The 22,920-nt window shown below is 29.7% G+C and overlaps 3 protein-coding genes across 7 annotated transcripts; 2 read left to right on the top strand and 1 right to left on the bottom strand.

The window, feature by feature from the left end:
* Window positions 1-1,056: 1,056 nt before the first annotated feature.
* Window positions 1,057-6,703, top strand: Oatp33Ea (Organic anion transporting polypeptide 33Ea). 4 transcript variants are annotated; one of them, XM_035092013.1, is made up of 8 exons: window positions 1,057-1,250; window positions 3,567-3,810; window positions 3,891-4,316; window positions 4,488-4,732; window positions 4,815-5,094; window positions 5,583-5,778; window positions 5,857-6,410; window positions 6,491-6,703. In XM_035092013.1, exons 1-8 carry the CDS (start codon window positions 1,236-1,238, stop codon window positions 6,661-6,663), a joined length of 2,133 nt encoding a protein of 710 aa, XP_034947904.1. In that variant the 5' UTR covers window positions 1,057-1,235; the 3' UTR covers window positions 6,664-6,703. The 4 variants fall into 4 exon arrangements, with proteins under 4 accessions (XP_034947904.1, XP_034947903.1, XP_034947905.1 ...); XM_035092012.1 differs by lacking the exon at window positions 1,057-1,250 and adding an exon at window positions 1,849-1,954; XM_035092014.1 differs by lacking the exon at window positions 1,057-1,250 and adding an exon at window positions 2,405-2,540.
* Window positions 6,704-9,558: 2,855 nt separating this feature from the next.
* LOC118072285 (solute carrier organic anion transporter family member 74D-like) lies at window positions 9,559-13,955 on the top strand. The gene is made up of 7 exons (XM_035092004.1): window positions 9,559-10,590; window positions 10,858-10,967; window positions 11,159-11,610; window positions 11,803-12,532; window positions 12,784-13,147; window positions 13,256-13,357; window positions 13,512-13,955. Exons 1-7 carry the CDS (start codon window positions 10,251-10,253, stop codon window positions 13,631-13,633), a joined length of 2,220 nt encoding a protein of 739 aa, XP_034947895.1. The 5' UTR covers window positions 9,559-10,250; the 3' UTR covers window positions 13,634-13,955.
* Window positions 13,956-14,120: 165 nt separating this feature from the next.
* Window positions 14,121-18,202, bottom strand: Oatp33Eb (Organic anion transporting polypeptide 33Eb). 2 transcript variants are annotated; one of them, XM_035092003.1, is made up of 9 exons: window positions 18,154-18,202; window positions 17,586-17,837; window positions 17,303-17,518; window positions 16,962-17,223; window positions 16,725-16,869; window positions 16,115-16,608; window positions 15,794-16,034; window positions 15,192-15,678; window positions 14,121-15,096 (listed from the first exon to the last, which is right to left on the bottom strand). In XM_035092003.1, exons 2-9 carry the CDS (start codon window positions 17,821-17,823, stop codon window positions 14,321-14,323), a joined length of 2,859 nt encoding a protein of 952 aa, XP_034947894.1. In that variant the 5' UTR covers window positions 17,824-17,837; window positions 18,154-18,202; the 3' UTR covers window positions 14,121-14,320. The 2 variants fall into 2 exon arrangements, with proteins under 2 accessions (XP_034947894.1, XP_034947893.1); XM_035092002.1 differs by having other exon boundaries at window positions 17,586-18,191.
* Window positions 18,203-22,920: the final 4,718 nt, after the last annotated feature.

Genomic DNA, 22,920 nt, shown 5'->3' on the forward strand with positions numbered 1-22,920 from the left:
TTAATTAATAGTATTGTCATTAGTACTGTAATTATGAAAATAATTTTATTATTATTGCAATTTTATTAATAACTTCAATTATATGATTATTTTCATTATTTTTATTATTATTATTATTCTACTATTATTATTGTAATAATTATTATTAAATTCAATTTTATTAAGCATTCATAATTGCCATTAATGAGTATGTTCATCAATATTTTGTCACATTATTAATTATTAATATTTTTATTAATTTTATCGATTAATAGATATAGTCGTTATTATTATCAATTTTCATAATTATAATGAAGACATGCACTCGATAATGTGACTAGAGTGCAAGCATGGAGAGCATTATTTATTAATGTTAAAACATGCAAATATAGAAGAAAAAATAAACAGCATTGATAAAAAAAATTAAGATAACTTTAACATTGTACTCCATTATTCACTAATTAAACTTTTCAAATCTATATTAATGAATGTTCTCTATAACATCAGTTGTAATATATCTATTATTTGTTGTATCTAGTTTTAATTAATTTAATGCTGGGACATAATAGATATGAAAATCAAAACAAATATATTATCTCTCAGAGAAAGTAATTACATATTTTATTTCTCCTACATTTCTTCACTAAATTTTAATAAATCCTCCAATTGAATCGATTTTTCAGTTCTAAAAAAGCTACTAATAAATACACCCTGTATTGATAGATAAGCTTAAAGTTTAAAATTAAGAGAAGATGTTTGAGCTTCCAATCAATGTATGACTCAATTAATTAATCACCAATTACTCTAATTACTTGAGCAATTATGTAACATTTATTTAATTGTTTATTGTGAATTCAAACCACTTCTGTATGATAGTTATCATAAGTAGAACTCTTCAAACGCTGTACAAAGAATGAAATGATGCATCCTCTAGATGCCAGCACAATGTATTTGACCGACGTTTGGCGCCTACATATGCGCATTGTTTGAATCACTCATAATAGCACGCAAGTAGAAAAGTCATTTTAGGAGGGGGCAACCTCGATAGCTACCGTGTGAAGAGGCCAAGAGCAAGGAATATTATCATCATAGTAAAGGCTATTTAACTTTTAGTTATCCCGTGAATATTCTAGCGATCGTATATTCTTTGTGGTAACTCTGTTGATCTGTCAAGTATCCGCATGTTTGACTTACACAGTTCACCCTGGCTAAATTAAATCATCATCATCAATCCCAAAGCTCCCAAATTATTTATAATGGGAGAAATCATGGTGAGGATATATCAAAAATATATATATATATATAACTTAATAAAGCCTTTTGAATTATTTTTTAAAAACCGAATTCATTCATCATAACTCAAGTATACTCCATCATAATTTTCATATTATAGTCCTTAACTTGTCATCCAGTAATTCACGTCAACGTTCAAAATTACAACAATTTTTAACCGTTTGAAATTGATCAATGTGTGTCTGTAAAAATTCATTCTTTTTATTTTCAAATTGTTGTTCATCATTTTTTATAACTTTTTCGAATTGCTGTTGTTAGAAAATTCATTTTGCAATTACTCGAATGAAGAATAGTTGAGAAGATGCAATTATCTTTGGCATTGAACATAGAAAAGAGAAGAAAAATATAAAATGTATTGCTATACAGTCTTAATTAGAGTTAAAATCATAAACATTATTATTTTATAATTTAATTGAATTATTATATAAAAATAGTAACTTAACTGAGTCAGACTATTTTTTGTGCTATCGTTTCAGATCAGAGATTTATCACTTAAGATATTTGCAAGTCATTACCCACAATCATGTTAATTTTCATTTATTATAATACGATTATACATCATTCAGAAATCTTTAGCACGAGTTGATGTGATTACAGTAACGGAAGTGTGCTTCGTATTCGCTAACGAAAATCCGCGTCAATTGATTGTGCTCCTCGACACATGTACCTTAGTATGTGCGAGGTATACAGTAAATCATTATATAAATCATATACTTTATTACAGATGGACATAAAACTTTCAAATAAAATTCATTCTATGAACTTTAAAATTCTTTTCTAGTAAAGGTCAATGAAATTATCTTGTTCTAAAGATTTAGAAAGTAATTTAGGTTGTTTTTTAGATCTTGAACTCCAATATATATTTCAATTCACTACTAGAATTTGAAACAGATTTTTTATCAATGCTGATGACTTTTAAGTAAAAACAGTCTATTATTTTAAAAAATTAAAAATAGTAAATTTATTTACTTTCTTTTTAATCTGACATACAATAATACAACAAATGAGCAGAATAATAGAAAAACTGGTTATCATTGATCAAATATAAATGATTGGCTTTAGTGTGTGATCTATTTCTAACAGATAAAAAGCTTCGATAATACTAAACAAAATCATTGACTAGACAAACTCATTTCATTTTTTGACATCTTGATTGTTCTATCATCACATGTTGTCTTGGTGGCATTAATAGATAAAATTTACTGCAAATCATTGAAGACTCATTTACTTGATGATATAAGGTCTATTTCTCTGTGTTATTGACTTAGGTATCAACTAATTATCTTTTTAAAATATTAATTTATTTAAAAATTAATTTTTAACAAGAATCGGGATTGAATAAATTTTACAGATTTTTAAGAAATGTCATCTAATGGTCTGTTTAGTATCAAGGTAAGAGACGAGATGTCGAGTTGTCAACTAACGTCGTGAGCAAATAAAAGCAAATAGTTGCTGTGGCTTTTGTGTTTAACTGCTCGTTTCCGCAGCTAACCAGCTGAAAAGTGGATCACAATAGATTTTTTCACCAAATGATTTTCAGTTTATTTTTGAAATATAAACAAAAAACTTCCACATGATTAGATATATTTTTAAGTGAATGCTAAATAAATAAACTTTCTACCTATTATCTATTAAATTGATCGTACGTTGGAAATACTTCAGACAATGTTTAATACTTAATTTTTCATTCTAAATGATACCGAGAAATAAAAATAATTAGTTATCCAGTTAGCATTAAGATTCAGGTGTCATTTGATCATGCAATGTAATTCTTGTAAAATAATCCCATATGAACACCTTTAAGTATGTATTTCAACTACTTGTGGTTGTTTTCAAGGTTTTCAATATCTTCATATTTTAATGAGTTACTTCATATTTCATTAGTTATACCGATTATTTTGAAATCATAATCTGCAGGAAACAAAAACTTTTTTACATAATCTATTTTAGGTATTGATAATTAATATTTTTATCTATGTTCACTTTATCTAATACTTATCAGGAAGAAACACAAAATATTATCATAAAATAATGAAAAATGAAGTATCTAAATTCTATTCACTACTTCCTGAATTATCGAGTAAAGAAATAAAGAAGCTTTGTTTATAATTACTATAAAGAATTAAATTAAATACTGTAAAAACAAAAAGTATTCCAAGTCACATGCGGAAGTCTCACAAATAACATAATCATTTAATAGCTGAGTCACTGATTTTAGAGATAAATTAATTACTTAGTCTCTTCTTGAAGAATTGTTGCAATGTATTAATGAAGTCAGTTGGAATGTGTTTTAGGGTCTGAAAACTGAAAAAGAAACTGAAAAAAAATCACAGCCAGTGAAAGACATGAAGGAAGAAGTAGTAACACATTGTGGACTATGTGGAATTTATCCAAAATGTTTTCAAAAATTGGCAACATCTCATATGTTTATAGTTGTCTATGGTTTTCTTGGTCTTGTTCAAGCCATGGCATTTATTTATATCGTTGTTACTTTAACAACTCTAGAAAAACGGTTTAAAATTCCCAGTCAAACTACAGGTAAGGATACTAAAGATATTACTAGTTAGTTAATCAAAATCCATGTAATATATTATCATTATAAAAAAATTATTTTCTAGGTATTATATTGTCTGGAAATGAGATCTCACAAATATTATCGTTGATTCTGATGTATTACGGAGGAGCTGGTCACCGTCCACGATGGTTGGCTGCTGGAGTAGGTTTTAGTGCATTGTCTTGCTTTATCCTAGTTATTCCTCATGTCATCTATGGTCCTGGTAAAGCTGCTCTTGCGTTGACTCAAGAGTACTTGGACCAAAGTATTTTGTTGAACGTAACCACGACTACAGGCTTATCTTTATGTCCTGGTACAAATGAACGTGATCAATGTGATGAAGAGGATCTGATGGATGGTAGTTTATTACCAAGGTTCCTCGTCTTTATGTCCCAGTTCGTCCTTGGTATCGGAACAACTCTGTACTTTGGATTGGGCCAAACTTATCTTGATGATAACACAAAGAAATCAAACACACCAATGTTGTTAGGTGATTAATGTTTACATTTGACTTCTAGTTTTATTTATAAATATAAGAATCGATAAAAAATAACATACTAATCTTATTTAATATAATTATCGAAAGTCAACTTTCATAATTGAATCATTAAGTTCGATGATATTGCAGTTCATACAACTGATAATTTTGTTTGTTTTCCAGGTGTTACTTTTGCGTTGAGAACAACTGGACCTGCTTTAGGATTCATCCTCGCCTATGCTTGTTTAAAAATTTACATTGTTCCATCTCTACATCCTGTAATAAGTGAAAAAGATCCACGATGGTTAGGAGCTTGGTGGCTCGGTTGGATAATTCTTGGTAGTCTTTTACTTATCTTTGCACTGCTTATAGCAATGTTTCCTCGACATCTTCCTAAACTAAAAAAAAATCCTAAGAAACACAAAAAGGTAATCCATGAAAAATGTTTTAATCGAATCCAATTACAATATTACATTAAGAATGAGATTTAAAAAAATAATGATCATTTAGGTAGAAGGCGAAGTACCTTTAAAAACTCAAAGTAAAGGTGAGGGATTTGCAGAAACTCCAGTTCTTAAAGTAGAAAAAATTCCTGAAGAAGACCAACACGTTCCATCGTTAAAAGACTTTCCAATTACATTGAAACGAGTACTTTCCAACAAAATTTTGTTGTGTAATAATTTAAGTGCGGTCTTCGGTATTTTTGGATTATTGCCATACTTTACTTTTATGGCTAAGTACCTTGAAGTTCAGTTCAATACTTCAGCAGCTGGTGGCACCGTTATAACTGGTATGTAATGCAATAATTGTGACTACTTTATTATTTTTTATCCAATTCTATTGATCGAATTAAGTTTATTTCGTGCTCCGTAATAAGAAATATCAAACGAACTTTCATTTCAAAAAATTAAATTAATTCATTTACCCCTACAATGTTTTTATGTATATTTTTTCAATACAATTAATTTCTTTGGTATTTTAATTAGCTGTTATAATTGGTTTACTATATAAGTAAATAATTAATTGGTTGGTAATGAATAAACTCCTTAGTTGTCATAACAGGTGATACTACAGATGAGACTAACTGATTCATGTTCCAATGTTATTGAACAGAACTTTTTTTCCCATTTCCTCTTTACATCTAGAATATTTTAATGTCATAATTTTCATCCAAGATTAAAATAACTTAATACTAATTAACAAACTCCGTTTAAATTACCAAAATCATAATTCTATTTATAACTTAATCATCAAGGTGAATTTTTTTATTGAATATAGGTCCTATAGCCCTAGTGGGAATGGTCTTGGGTTTCCTAGGGTCTGGATTCTTCATTAGTAAAGTCAAACCCCGACCTACAAGATTGTTAAGTTGGAATGTATTTGGTGGTCTAGTAGCTTTTATTATTCAAATTAGTTACATCTTCATCACATGTAATCAAATACCAATAGCAGGAATCGATCCTCTTACAATGTCGTAAGTTTGAAAGCTTTTTTTTCTACCCAAATAACTAACAAATAAATAAAAATGTATTTTTATTATTTTTTTATTTAGAGTAAACTTTACGACATCCTGCAACATTAATTGTAATTGCGACAATGTTAAATACTCGCCGGTCTGTCACGAAGCTTCTATGACGTCCTATTTCTCAGCTTGTCACGCAGGTTGCACGAACTCGATTGATGCACGGCATTATGGCAACTGCAGTTGCGTTCCAAATCTTCCTGATGATGATTATAAAGCTAGTGAATATAACATTTCCGCTATTTCGAGTGATACAGTTGTGCTTGGACCATGTCTAGGAAATTGTACAAAAGCTTACATGTTATTTGTTGGTCTAAGTATGATCAGTCACTTACTAATGTCCACTGGAAGAATCGGAAATGTTCTGGTCAATTATCGATGCGTTGAAAAAAAAGATAAGAGTGTTGCCCAGGGTGTTACTCTAATGATTATTTCACTCTTTGCTCTTATTCCGGGCCCTATTGTATATGGATTTATCATTGACCAGTCATGTCTTATCTGGGAAAATTCCTGCAACATAAAAGGAAATTGTTGGTATTATGATAAAGAGAAATTCCGTTATTATTTCAACGTGACTGGATCTTGTAAGTATTTTAGTGATAAAATATTAAAAATATTTCAAAAATTCATTGAATTACTTATAAATGTTAATTTTTAATTCCAGGTTTTACACTATTATCAGTTTTATTTGATACCTACGTATGCTATCTTAGCAGAAATCTGGATTTGTATGGTGCAGATGAAGAAGATAAACGTAAAAGTTTTATTCAAGAAGACGTGATAATAACTCGAGACAATAATGATAAAATAATGATTACGTACAATGAAAAAACATAACATATCTTACTTGAATATAACATCAAGCATCAATTTTCAATTTTATTTTTATTTTTCAAATAAATTTCACATCTTATTCTCATAAAAAAAAATGTTTCTTTTATCCTGGTAACTTTTCTAGAATCCTTAGCATTGTCCTTTCAGGATTACTAAGACGGTGTATAGAATCTAGAGAGGGGCGTGATACAACGGAAAATGCTTGAAAAAACAAACGGAAATAAGCGAAACCAAGGGAGGTGTCTTTACGCTGGAGTTTTTGCTTGAGAGCCTTTTAGTTTTTAAGCCTTCTAGATCTCCGGACTAATGAATTCTCCTGCTCGTCGCTGCGACGTCGACCTTTTCTCATCTACGTCGACGTCGTGCTATCGATCGTTACTGACCCCGTAAGCCAAGAAGATATTTCTTCACCTGAGTAAGAAGAGCAAAAGAACTACATATAAGAACTTGCATTCATTATTGTTTCATTTTATGTTCATTTTTATATTTATTTATTAGAAAGAAATATGCTTTGATTCAATTAATGTTACATTTTTTAAAAAATATTTTTTTAAGAATAAACATGGACTTCTATTTTGATTTGTCTTTTAAATCATATAAAAAAGATGATTCTTAAATTATAATTTTTATTCTATTTACACATTTTTGTAAAAAAAATCAGCTTTAAAAAATGAGTTATAAAACAATTACTTCAAAAACCGAAACAATTATTCGCTTGCTTGAGATATGAAAAATGTAGAAGTGTGCATTAAGTATACCTTTTAGTAACTAGACTATTTTACACTTGATGACCCTGACCCATCTTTCTTGGATATCATCATCATCTTCTTCCGAGTCAAAGTACAGTCAGAACATGCAGAGTAACAAGAAAAGCAGGGCATAGTACAATCCCCCCTTCTCTTCTCTTATCCCATATAGTCGATTGAACGTTTACATGACTATATCTTGTCACTGTCCTTTCATTTGTTGCACTTTGTTGCGGCTTACATTTGAATCATAAACTGCTTAGTTATTTTTCTGTTTTTCCTCAGGATAAAAAAATTTGTCAACAATTATGATATTAAAGATTATCTACTCACTGTGTACTCTTACATCAATTGAAAGAAATGAAAAATTAAACAAATACTTTCGGTACACTTAATCCAGCTATTTTTATCAGTTGAATTTATCTGATAATAGGTACATTACTGATGGAGATGTTAATCTTACTTGTCCGGTTTGATCGTTGTCGCGACAATGCAAGATAAAGTTAGTCTGGTCGAACTTAAAAATTATTCTATTTATTTTTCAAAGTTCATTAGATTTTTTAATTATGTAAATAATTGTATTAATTACATAAAATTTTTCTGTAATCAATTTTTAAAATTAATCATTAAATATATCAAATCCTTTCGTTATTTTTTAGAAGTTAAATAATGTAGATTGAAAAAAATTTTTTATTCAAATAATAAAACGTCAGAAAACGTTCTCTTAAGTGTCTCCCCCTTTGAAAAGTGCGAATGAGCATTGACATGATGGATTTTTCAACCTCACAAGATCGTTGTCGTCTGACGTCGTAGTCTAACTTCATAAATCTCACTTGAAATTTACTCTCGACATACTACTACGCAAATTGCCATGTTCGACTTCCTTGTATTATACTTCGTTCTATCAAAATTCATTCATATACATACACAATCATTTTGACTGGCGCCTTATGTTCTTTATTTTATCTATATTCCACTTTCTTGTTTTTCATTTCAATTAACCTTCCTTTTTTATTTCTCTAATAATAACAAAAGCAATGATTAAATTTAGTAGAATCATTATAATTACAACTTGATTACGATTAAATAAAATATTATTCTAACTGATGAAGCAATAAAAATGCTAATGGATTATTAACAATAAAAATCTAACTTTGTCTTGTTTAATGTAATAATTTACAACTTTTATCGTCAAAGACTATTTTAGTTTTTATGATTTACATGTTAATATGACGATTGTGTTTATCACAACAAATCCTAATGACGACAAAAGAGATGTAAATAATTCTCTGAGAGTTCAATGATTTACCTCATTATTTTCTCTTACGACCTCGTACAGATTCCCTGAATTGTTTATCCCTGTAATAAAAGGAAATCTTATCACAATTGATATTAAAATAATTTGCAAACTCTACTGAACATTTTAATCAAAATGATTTTTGTTTATTTGAAGAAAGAGATAGAAACTGCGTTGTAGCATATAGGATTTCTGACTAATGGAATTATGAGGAAATTTAGCAATCTAATTTAAATGTGCAAGATAGTACAATGTTGAAGGTGGCCTTCAAGATAGATCCACGCGGAGACGATAGTGTGGTCTCGTTCATATGCGTGTATGCAAGCTGGGCCTTCACTCTATTAAATCATAATGGACTCACAATGTGAGCATAGTCAAGACAGTTGGTCTACGAAAGTGCTCTAGAGCTTCCAGCATCAACCAGTGATCGAGTTTAGGTCCTACCACTTGGTCAAGCCATACACTAACGTTTTATAAACTTTGTTTATTTTTTTTTCTTTTTGGAGCAAATTGATCAAAAAAATTGTCTTTGAAATTACTAATTGTACTTGAGTCACTTTATAATTAAAAAATTGTTTGATGGATATAAATAGCTTGTAGGAAAATTTAAAAGGTAGATCATTTGAATATTTTAAAACATGACTTAAAAATAACTCAACCCATTTCAAATACTTCTTCAAAATGTATTACAATATAAATTAGAATCATTTTCAATAAATAACCAGTAGGGAAAACCAAGCCAATACGGTCTATTGAAGAATTTTATTAATCTGTGAAGATACAAAGGTGTAAACTGTATTGTACATAGTCTAATAATTTCAATTATTGATAGTTCATGTGACATTTGCAGTAAGCTGTTTTACTTTGCCTTTTTCTACACAGTTTTGATCATTTTTTAAAGAGATCCATCTTGTTCCAATTTTTTCTAGTGTTTTTTTTTCAAATAAAGAATTTAAAATCATGTTTGTTATATGAACAAATAACTAGATAAAACCATCACTATTTAACATTATTTTACCACACGACTTATAATCCATCAACGTAAATTTTTATATCTTAATTAGCCTTCCTCGTTGGTAGATTTACTCTTTTTTATTTCTATCTCTCTTCTCAAGCCTTCAAATTATCACGGATACCTTTACCATGCAGCCAAAAGTAGAAGGGGATCAGAATTCACGAGAGATAAGTTATGATTACATTGATAAAAGGTATCTCAGTCGGTAAAAAAACATCATCATTCATTCAAGCGCGAGGATTCGTTTTGCACATGTAACACACTCTTGTTCACGCTCTCACAAATAGAATCTAAGTGTATCTAGTCTTGTAAATTAGACCTGTGTACTCACATTGAAGTACTAAGTCATGAATTGGTGACGTTGGTGGTTTATTCAGTGAAATAATTTTATCTGTGCCCTAATCAGGGCATTTAATAAAAAATAATGAGGACCATTGTATGTCTGATGTAAAAAAAGTGTCTCATAGTTATATAAACTAGTGTCAAATCTTTTTAAATTTTTAACCATCTACAGTAATTGTTCTAAGTGAAAATGAATAGCAAAGGAAGAAACGATTCAAGCTCAAATAAAAATGGACCAGATCATGAACATCTTTTAAATCCTCAACAAACACCTGTTGATCCGTTGATACCATCATCTCCAACATCAATACGTGGAGTTGATGATGTTTTTAAAGAATTACCAATTACTGATGATACTTCTTGTGGTATTGGCTTCTTACGTGGTCCAAATCTCCAACGATTTGCTAATAAAAAAGCATACGTCTTTCTCTATGGTATTCTTGGTTGCATATTCTCGGCAAGCTTTGCTTATTTCAATGGTACCATCACCACGATTGAAAAAAGATTCAAGATTCCATCTAAAACAACTGGTAATTAACATTTTTTTATTCACTCAAGTTTTATTGATTAAATTATTTACCAAATCCAATACTTTATGTCTTAATAATTGCGAAAAAAAATTAATGGCAAATTTAATATTTATAATGTTACAATTTTTAAAATATTTATAATTATGGAATTTAGTTTAGATTTTTCTTTTCAACTGTCGTAATGAATTGTTGAGAAATTCAATTTCAACTGAAAAATACTAAATGCAAACATAGTTTCTAATCTTGATTTTCTTTTATGTATTTTAGGTCTCATTAGTGTTGGAAATGATATCTCTCAGCTTCTCGTATCAATCGTCTTGTCTTACTACGCTAGTCGAGGACATAGACCTCGATGGATTGCTGTTGGAATTTACACAGTAAGTAAAATAAATTTACTTTCACCACAAATTTTCCTATCAATATTATCTAAGTGACAATCTAATCTAATCTCATATTTTTTAAAATGATAAATTGTAAAATTAATATCTTTATTCATCAACAAATGAGCAAATAAAAAAATATGTTTACATTTAAAGTCAAATAATAAAATTATAATCTATGCCCTTAGGTTGTCATTTTCTGTTGTCTAACGATGCTCCCGCATTTTTTGTATGGTCCGGGGGAGGATGCACTTCAATTAACTAAAGAGTTTGGTGGAATATCATTGAATCCATCAAACACATCAATGTTACCAGAAGCCATAGATAGAGAGAGGAAATTTCTTTGTATTCCTCAAGAAAATCGTACAAATGATTGTGAAGAAGCTGACGGAAATTTAGCCCCACAAATTCTTTTATTTGTTGCTCAGCTTATTTCTGGAATTGGAGCATCACTTTATTATACCCTCGGCATTTCTTATATGGATGATAATATTAAAAAATCAAAAACTCCAGCCCTTATTAGCTTTTCTTATTTCTTGAGAATGTTAGGACCTGCTATAGGATATGGGCTTGCTTCATTTTCACTTAAACTGTACATCAGCCCTACTTTAACTCCAACTATTACTATGAAGGATCCAAGGTATTCTTCTATTTAGTTATAACTTATTCAATATTCTAGCATATTTATTTAATCAAATGATTAACGTATTAATATTTAAAAATGATTTTTTTAATAAAAAAATTAAAATTGTCTTTTTATAAAAAAAATTAATGTAAGTAATTGTTAATTAATGAAAGAAATCATGTTAATATGAGTTTAATAATAAAACAGATGGCTTGGAGCATGGTGGCTAGGATGGATAATATTAGCTATTTTACTCTTTATTCTTGCGAGTGTCATCGCTCTCTTTCCCAAAACTCTTCCTCGAGCAGCAGCTCGAAAAGTTTTGGCGCTTGAGCGGAGCAAATCAACTGCCAGCGAACGGGACAAATCGGACCCTGAAAAAAAGAATTTAAACATGAGAAAAGAAGATGAAAAAAGTGGGCCAGAAGTACCAGCTTCATTTGAAGATATGGTTATCACCTTCAAACGACTCTTATCAAATAATACACTAATGTGCAACAATCTTGCTAGTGTATGTTACTTTTTTGGATACATGCCTTATTGGATCTTCATGCCTAAATATATTGAAACTCAGTATAAACAATCAGCATCCGTCTCTTCCCTGGTAACCGGAACTGTTGGATTGATATTTAGTGCTTTTGGAATTCTCTTATCAGGATTGATTATTTCTAAATACAAACCTCGAGCTAGATATCTCGCTGCTTGGAATGTTATGATTGGAGCTATTTCCGTCATGGGAATGATATCCTACGCCTTTTTAGGATGTCCTGCTAGTGACAATCAAGTGATGGGCATACAAGGTTCATCTGGAGAATTGAAAACTCAATTTCCTTGCAATGTAGATTGTGACTGTGATTATGTGACCTATAATCCCATTTGTTCTGAAGATGGAAAAACATATATCTCTGCTTGTCATGCTGGCTGTCGAAAAGTTACAGTATGTATTCATTTTTTAAATATTTTATGACCTACCATATACGTCTATTCTTTGCTCAATTCTAGTGCTATTAAGCTCTCCCTATCTTAATTAAACTTGACAAATTAGCCTCAACAAATAAAAATGATCACAAGTTTCTTTTAGAATTAAATCAGTTAAAAAAATCTTTGTCAAAATTTTCCATGAGTTTTTTTTCTTAGCATCCATCAAAGTTATCAATATAACTTATCAATTGATTATATTTTATACAGATAAATCCTAATGGTACAAAAACTTACTCCGAATGCAGCTGTATAAGATCAAGATACTCAAAGTCATTATGGAAAGATCTAGATCCAGCTCAAGCAAACTCATCATCAGACTATCATTCATTACTATCAACAGGAACTGCAGTACCTGGTCCATGTCCTGTAGATTGTACAAACAAATTTTATATATTTCTTACGGTCGTATGTCTTTTAAAATTCACTGGTGCTACTGGTAGAGCATCCAATTTTCTCGTGAGTGTTAGATGTGTTGCAGAAAAAGACAAAGCAGTAGCTATGGGCTTTGGATTGACAATCATGAGTCTTTTCGCATTTATTCCTTCGCCCATACTCTTTGGTTATATTCTTGGTAATTGATTAATGACTTACATTCATACATAGATATTACTTCAAGTAAATGATATTTGGAGAGTTGTATTGAATTTATTGTATAATTATTGGCGTGGGCGTGTTTCAGACAAGACTTGTCTCGTTTGGGGCAAAACATGCTCGGGAACAGGCAATTGTTGGCTTTACAATGGCGAAGTTCTTAGATATATTCTCAATTTTACTGCTGCTAGTAAGTTTTATATTTTGATGATAACGTTTCTAATTTAATTAATCAATTTTTAATTAGTTCAAATAATATTCATGTAAAATTTTCACATTTATAATTATTGATCTTATAAGTTGATTAATTGGCTTAAATAATAATTAATGTTATTTTAATTTAGGTTTTGTGACAATTGGCACAATATTTGATGCTGGAGTTTGGTACTATGTTAAGGACTTGGAGATTTTTGATGAAGAAATTGAATTAAAAAATGTCCCAGATGAATCAGGTGAAACATTGTAAATTATAAATTTATAAATAATTTGTTTATAATTTCATACATATATTTCAGTGTTTAAATTAATAACTATAGCAATGAGTGTTTTAGTGATAAAAATATTTCACTTGTACTTTAAGCATCTATTTACGTTGTTATCATTATCATTTTATTAGACATAATTATATTGATAGATAAAAACTATCTGAAAAAACAAAGTAGTAAATATATATAACATATACTCAACTATAGTCAAGCTCACACATTTTTTAGTATTCTGAAGCAAAAACATATTCACACGTGTACGTATCAAAAAAAAAAGAGATAAATGACTTTAGATAACAAAAATTTAGTGAAGTATTTTTAATTGATTCATATAAATAAAATTTTACATTAAAAAATAATAAAATTACATTTCAAATAGTATTTTCTATTATAAAAAATAAATTCAAATAAAAATGGAAAATAATTAATTCATATTTTTTTAAATATACTAAAATATTAAAGAGCTGTTTTATAAATAAGTAGATTAGTTTCAAGTTGCTAGTGTACATATTTTGAAAATAAATATCTGAAATAAGTAAGATATAAAAAATTATGTAAATAATTTAATTATTACTTTATTATATGATAATTAATTTTATCATGAATTTAACTTTCTTCATTGAAATTTACTTGTATGTTTGTAATTTATTATATAACAATTGCAACATCTACAAAGCAGTCGTATATCCATAAATTTTAGGTTTTGGATTAGGTAGATTAGAAGTGGATTTAGAAATGTTTTTACCACTCATTGAAGGTTTTTGGTCTATCACTTTCTGTGCATCTGAAGTAGAACTTTCAAATCCTGATGAAGCATATTCTGGTGATAAAGGTCTACTAGTATCCCCTTTAGCATTTCCATCCTTATTTTTATAATTTTCTTGCTTCATCTGAAATTTTTTGATTTGATCCCGTGATTTTGAAGATGCTAAGATAGATCCTATACTTCTGGAGTTCATTGATGTTAAAGGATATTCAACAATAGGTATCCCAACTTCATTAAAATCTCCAGAATATGAAAAATCTTTTTTCTTTTTTGGAAATTTAGTAAACTGAATATCATCGGTAGCAGAAAATCCCGCTACAGCATGAAGACTGGGTGTTTCTGATGAAACCCTAGATACTGCGCTAGAAGATGCTTTTAAAGAGTGAATGCGTCTTGATGATCCCATACTGGAATCACTAATTTCATCTGAATCTACTTCTAAACGCTTGTAACTTATTGTTGATAATGAAATGGGAGCTCGCCTATTATGAATTTGTTCGCTATCAGTATCTTCAGAGTCACTGATTGGAGTATTTGCTTCTTTTGTAGGAAGAATTTGAGTTTTTCGTGGACTTCCAGGTCCTAAAGGTCCATATTTTAGTGGTCCATTTTCTTTTAAATTTTTAGAAGATTGTGCTGATGTTTGGACAGCGTCAGTACTGGTGGCAGGTTGTGGTTCTGTAGAATAAGAAAAAATTGATAAACAATTTCAAGTCTTCGATTTGTAATGTTATTGATACTCTTTTTGAATATTTGTAAAATACTTTTCGTACCTGGATCAGTAGTCGTTACTACAGCTAGAGTAGTATCTATTTCAGGAGATGACGAACCATCTTGAGGATTTTGTTGTTGAATGGGTTGTTCAACTAATGGAATAGCTTGAGTAGGAGCTTGATTTATATCATTGAGTTCTATTTCACTTTCTCGATATAATCTCAAGTTTCGACTGAAGAAAAACATAATGATCTCAAAAGAAACTCCAAATAGCAATAACAACGCTGTTAGCCAGGCCAAATAAGATCCAAGACTTTCAGAGTCATATAGATGACATGAAGAAGGTGAATTCCCTCGATGAATACAGGTTATATCTGTAAGTTTCCAGTAAAGCATTTTTCCAGGAAGGTAAGTAAAAAAGCTAGTCAAGACAATCCATAATCCAATGGCTAAAGCTTTGTCTTGAATATAGACTGATCGTAAGCCTATGATGGCACATGATACTGCTCCAGATGCTATTAATGTATAAACAATGATTGTGCTGATCTAATAAATGAAAAAAATTGATTAAAAATGTATCAATTGTTGATTGTATTTTACTATAAATCAGTTGATTATTCATTTAATTGTTTTTAGATTAAATACTAAGTGCTCAACCGACCTCAAATACAATCCATCCTATTTGACATATTGAAGATTCACAAGGACCTTCTATAGCCTCATTATTTTCAATACAGCTGCATCCAAGGTATTTTCTGATATCTCCAGAATCATCAATACTAGTACATCCAGCATGACATGGAGTATAAAAGACACTTGAACTTTTTATATTACAGATCGGTCTAAAGTTTGCATCATTCAAACATCTACAGTTTCTATTACAGTATTTCAACAAAGAAATCCTACAAAAATAAGAACAAAAGTTATTAAATAACCTTTTCTTTCATAGATACTGTTATGTACATCTGTGAGTAATACTTACGATCCTCTAGAATTCGACCATTCAATGGGAGGTTTTTTGCAGTCATTAAAAGCTAATGAAAAGATGATAGAAGCAGCAATGATTCCAACAATTATATTATAAATCACAAGCCATTTGGCTCGTGGTCTCATTTTGACAATAACAATACCAGATATAATAATGAATGTTCCAATTATAATTGGTCTTAGTAAAATAGTAACGACTCGAGAAGTTAAAGGATCTCCAAAACCTAGAAGTAGACCAGAGGGTCGAGGTACATAGAAACGAGACTCTAGAAAGATGTCTTCATTGATGGCAAAGTTGACAAGTGCAGCGATGCAGAATGCACTTGCTAATATGTTAAACATCAAGATTTTATTTGTAAACAGTCTAATGAGAGATGCAAAGTAACCAGTATCACCAAATTTCTTAGTGTCTCCAGAAATTGTTGATTCAGAAATTGGACTTGTACGTCCAGCAAGGTCCAGTATTGATGCTGCTGCTTGTTCAACAATCTAAAACATTAGTCAAATAATCAAACTTTATTAGTTGAATAAATAATTACCAATATTGATAGAATTATTTAAAAAATAGTACAATTGTAATTCCCAAAATTATTAATTTTTTTTACCTCTGAAGGAAGTCGTCGAGGTAGCAAGGCAACTGGTATACCAGGAAGAGCAAGCAAAAATGCCAAGATGGGCCATCCAATCCACCAACCTCCTATTTGTTCTCTATAAGATGCAACCTTTAATGTCACATCATCAGCATCTATTCTAACAAGAGAAAATTTTTCAGACAAACAATCATTAATCATTAAGACCATCAGTTAATTAATAAATAAATTGTATTTGGTGTTAATACTCACTGAAGACATCCCCAAGCTAACAGGTATCCAAAAAACATTCCAATTAATTTAAATGCTATAATAAAACTTAAAGGTATAGCAACGTGTCTTTTGCGCGTATTGTCATCTAAATAAGAGATTCCTAAAGCAAAATATGCAATATTTCCCACCCAATTAAGTATTTGGGAAATAATAATAATGAGTAAAGTAAAATAACAAATTTCATCTTCTTCAACAGAGACTCGAGCTAAACCAGTTACTGCACATAATTCTGGATGATCTTCTGGAAAATTAAATCAATATTACTAATCAATTTATCCAAATTTAAAATAAATCAATGCTATTGAAAAAAACATTCGTACCTGCGTATATTGAAAGATGGGTTGTATTGGTTGTTTCTTCAATGACACGAGACGAATTATGAGTAAAATGCGGAATAATTAAAGTAAGAAAACCCACGCTTTGAATCAATATTAAAGCACCAGTCCATGCTGCTCGATGGATTCTGTCACCCCAATATGCAATAGGGAGAGCCAGAATAAGTGGTATCAAACCATCAGTAAACAATGAAAACCATTCTATAGGTAAAAATCAATTATATAAGTAATTATATTTATAACTATAATCAATTTTTAGGTAATTTACCTAAAATATCTGGTGGAAAGTTAAACCTTCGAACAATAACAGGACTAGTAAGTCCAAAATAAGCTTGGGCAGCACCTTGAATAGCTCCGATCCAACAAATAAGTCCAACATAAAAATTTCTCGGGGCATATTTGACCAATTTAGGACATCGCATCTGTCCACATCCACAATCTAATGATTGATCAGGTATTGGATGAGCTGGTCCTGATAGTTGGCCTTCAACTTCATCAGATCTCATGATTTCCCTTGGCCCTAGGGTCATTTTGAATTTCCAAAGAGTTATATTGTTTATACACTAAATTTATAACTAAATGTTCAAAGACATAAAGCAATAAGAATTAAAGATAACATTATCTTTGTGAGTCATGAGTTTGGATGATCTGGTTCGAGAAACTTAGAGTTAAATAGAACTAGAAAATCAACTTCCGGTAAAATTAATGTGATAATTATCAACACTATGACACTTTTTTTCAATAAATAATAAATTCTTAGTTTTTTTTATTACTGAGCAAAAAAACACTCAAAGTAACATGTGAACTTAATTTTTGTTATTATCAATTCTAATTACATCAATGAGTCGAAGTGTAATACTTGTTTCGAGCCGCATTCACGTAAAGACTGAATCATAGATAATCAGAGAGGTCCAACAAACCAGTGGGCATGGTTTTCTTATCTGTAACAGCATAGATAGGAGGTTTAGATATGGATGATGTGATAAAATAACTCGGTCGGTTACACCTGCTTGAAAGAATTTTTATTTTTAACCTGAAGAAAAAATCTGTACAATGATAGTCATGAATAAAATAGCATGATTAAAATTGAGAATATCTTAATCTAAATTTAGCTAAAAAATATTTTACAGAAGAGTTATTCTGAAAGCTTATTTAAGCTGTCGACGTTTTAAGAAAATGACGAATGCCAATTAGCATATGGAAAGCCTTCCAGAGTCTTGGACTCCACAACTGCAGAGATTCTTACTCTACTCTTAGCTGCTTTTCTTGCGCTTCTTGCCATCTACCTCTTTTTTGTCGTTTTTAGGCAGCTTCGAACACTTGGCAAAGCGATCACGTTTTTGAATATTAAGGGTGGGATTACGACACAAGCTTAACACGCTAAATTCAGTGGAGCATCGTATCAGAAAAAATCTACATCTAAAATAAAAAAAAATTAAGAGACCATAAAAAAATGTAAAATAGTCATTATTAATAAATTTGTAAATTTCTCTTAAATTATTGTCATTTTTTTTTATTAGAATTTATTTTTAGAGTATTTAATACTTTTTGAATTAGTGAATTTGAAAAGAAATAGTTACGAATGAAATGATAATATCTATATAAAGTGAAAGACACATATCAGTGAACGCAAGAATTGTGCATGTTGGTTCATTGGAGCTTTTCATTAAGAGAGTAAGTGGCCAGCGTCCGCATTTTCTTTGATGTCAGTTAATTTACTAATAACACCGACGTGAAGCCCAACTGTCGGTGGATTGCTACATATAATGTTGCCTTCGTTCGTTCTCTAAATATTTGTATCGCCAACATAACTGGCTTGGTTTCTGGTCAAATTTTCTTATTTACATTTGCTCTAGAATTTAAATTGAAGAAAACTAGATAACCGATCTATACGATTCTTCCTATTATTTCTTTCATAAATCAAATATACTATTACCAACAATATACATGTAAGAACATTTTTTATTTATGTTATTAAATTAATTATTAACATTCATTGATAAAAAATACTTTAAAAACTTTATATATTTAAAATTTTTTTTAATGTTCATAGCTTTATTATCAACAAGGGGGTTTTTAAAAAAATTTACTGAACTGTATTGAAGAAAAGTTTGAAATAAAATCAGAAGAAAAGAGAGGATGGGAGAATGGATCTTAGCATGGGATTACATCGAATTAAGTCCAGAGCCAGGAAAGACTGGTTAGAGCCGCGTGCCCCTGTAACACTTAATTTTTCTTTCGATTTTTTAATCTTCCGGTAAATATCGTCTCTTGCTCCTTTACTTGAGTTGTTAGTCTTGGAGGGAAAAGGAAAAAGAGAGAATGAAAAAAAAAGTAAAGCATCGCGACCTCCATAGGAATATCCGCCCACTCAAGAAGACATTGTTAGGAGGTTGGTGAAGTTCCCAACATCGTTACCAAGCGTGCGCCATCAAAGAAGAACCCATTTAAAAACCTCATCAATGCTTAAGCCCCGCGAGGCGCTCCTGTAAGAAACTAATCCCTTCTATTTTACGCGGAGGGACGAAAGCTCAGAGTTTTGGTGGACGACGTAAGACCTTACTTTTATTGGCTAATACGAATGTTTTATTTCATATAAAGTAAAAGGAAAAAAACGTCTTTTTTGTTTTAATTTTTTACGGATTTTTTTTTTATTGGGAACAATTTAGATTTATTAATTAATTTTAATATAATTAGGATATTAACAGTTAATTATTTTTAATTATATGGAACACATTTATTAATCATTGATGTAGAAGACTATTATTTTTTAATTGCTTATTTTTTTAAAATGTATGTAAATTATAGTTTTAAAAAAAATATAATGAACAATTTTTGAAAAATTCATTAATTAAATGATGTTTGATGAGTCAAGGTATCCTTTTAATCAAAAATACACTAAAATTTACCTCTTATCCTTGAATGATATTTTTTAGCATTAATATTTGTTCGGAATAATTCATATTTATTTAACATAAATGTTTACTTGTATTTAATGTTAAACTATTGCTAAAAAAAAATTCTTATTTAAATAAACTTTTTTTTTTCAATTATTTAAACACAGTAAATTGTATTGTCTATGAATTGATGGAACTTTATAAAAAATTTATTGTAGTTTAATTTTATCATTAAGTTTTATTATTTATTAAATAATAAAAAATTATTTTTTCCTTAAAAAAGATTCTTGAGTTAGTATAAATTTAGAGTTACTTTTTATCATATTTTTCTCTTGTTCATAACAATTGAAACCAAATAAAAAAGAACAAACTTTCTATAATGGAAAGAGAGTAGAGAAGAAGACAGAGCGAAGCTTCTGTACCGTAATACGCTTTAAACTGTTAATAGAGTCGAGGGTGTTTGACCGTCAGTCAATCTCGAGTGTTGGACCAACATTCATAACGAAATTAATCTGCAAGCTGGACACTGGGATCGTATATACAACCTTGATAACATATATATGTATATATATAGTCATAACCCTTCCCTCTGATACCACTTTTGACAACCATTCGAGAGAGAAGAGGGCAACTCTGGTTTGTTCAACGCTCATCCTCGTACACAAAACTTGTGACCGGGCTTTTATGGCTGTTTTAGCAATTTTATAAATCGCATTTGCAATCCCTTTTCCATAAAAAATCAACAAAAGAGCAGACCGATAACCTTTGCAAATTGAATTAAAAAGAGTTTTGTATACGAATACATGAAAAATAAACAAAATATTGTTAGAAAAATTTGATAAAATAAATAAATGGTTATAGCTAAAAATAATTTATTAAAAAGATTTATATTTAAGAAAAGAGTAAGCTTAACAAAAAATGCGATAATTACCATGACAATAGCCACGAGTTAACTTTGGTCTTCCTGGAAGATGGAAGACCCTGGAAACTACCCCTAGAATCGATGCAAGGCACGAGCGCTCGAGGATTACAAGTCTTTTATGATTCGCGGATCTTGATGAATCGACGTTACTTCCTTTCTTTTTCCTTCATGACTGTCATAGCTTTAATGAGTGCTTCTATATCGCTCTTGATTCAAAAATCCTCTTTATTCATTCAAAATTACATTCTATAATAAAATAAATCTCTATTGATTTATTTTTCAGACAGTTATATAACGAAGATTAAACAAAAAGAAAATGAAGGTGAAACTCAAATGAAAGTAGATTAAAATGATATTTTATTTCTATCCAAGCAAGTAGACTTGTTTGTGTACTTTTTTGAGATATTAAAAAAAAAGGAATGATGATGAAAGAGTAAAAAGTATCCCGACCGTTTGTACACCTCAAATAAAAATATAAGACGTTTTAAAAATCAACATCAAGTGAATACACAAGGTAGACGATGAAGAAAAAAGAACACCCGCTTTTCCGGGAGAGATCAAAAGCGTTCTGCGGTTGTATCGATAATTGGTAGAAATCTTTCACCATTCCCCTTTTTGCAACAACTTCGATAGTCCCCAGGAATCTTTCTTCTTCCCTCGGGTGCAAGCAATGAACCAGACTTTAATACATATCTGCCATGACAGAAAATACCATTTGACGATCCGAGAATTTTTCTTTCCGTGATGAAAGATACTCGAGTATTTATTTTAATTCCATCTAAAAAAAAATACAACTAAATACCGTTTCTTTCCGTTGGACTCAAAGTTTTATAAACATTTCTTTTTTTTAAACCTTCGCATTCAAAGCTTATATATACTAGTTAATGATTAACAAAAAAGTTACCCGAGTCAAAATATAACACCTATTTTCATCCTAAGACTATATTTTTTTAAGATTTAACTTAAGATGAACAAGTCCTAATTAAAGTCAGTAAAAATTTTTCAATTTTATCCTGAACTCATACTAATTTTACTTCTCTTTTATCTCATGAAGCTGCAGCTTCATCCTACTTTTATTTTATACTTTTCTTGGTTTCAATCTAATTTTATTTGAGATTTTAATAAAAACATTATTATTCATAATTATTAATTTTATTTCAATTATCATTAGGCTGTTTATTAGCATTATTATTATAAGCAATAACATCATATGTATTATTAAAAAAAAGATGACTGTAATGGGAGTTATTATAATATTAACTATGTTCGTATTTGAAAGAGCAGTTTTATTTAATTCATTATTAAGTTGTAACAAATATTTAGAAAAGTTTAAATGAGACTGTTTTGTCTATATCTTAATATTTACCTACACGGGGAGAATTTTTTCACTAAATGTAAGTGCAAAAAGTGACAAGTCCACGTTTCGGAATTTAAAAGTAAAAATATTTCTATTCGATAGTAGGTTTCGAGTTCTTGTAAGTAAACTTGAGACTTAAAAGGTGTTTTAGTAAAAGAATTACTCAAGATAACTCAAAAATTACTTACGACAACCCAAAATTGACTGTTGAACAGAAATATTTTTATTTCTAAATTTCGAAACGTGCACTTGTCACATTTTGCACTTACATTTAGTGAAAAAATTCTCTCTGTGCATTTCAAAAGGATAAAAATAGAATTAGGATTAGAAGGTAAAAATTAGGTTTTATCATCCTTATTTTTATCAACTTAAAAAATAAAATAGAATAGTCATAGAATAAAAAGGTTGGATCTGGATAAAAAGGATG

This window comes from Chelonus insularis, unplaced genomic scaffold (genome assembly GCF_013357705.1).
Source record: "Chelonus insularis isolate UGA/USDA-ARS -01 unplaced genomic scaffold, ASM1335770v1 contig_91_pilon, whole genome shotgun sequence".
Classification (NCBI taxonomy): domain Eukaryota; kingdom Metazoa; phylum Arthropoda; class Insecta; order Hymenoptera; family Braconidae; genus Chelonus; species Chelonus insularis.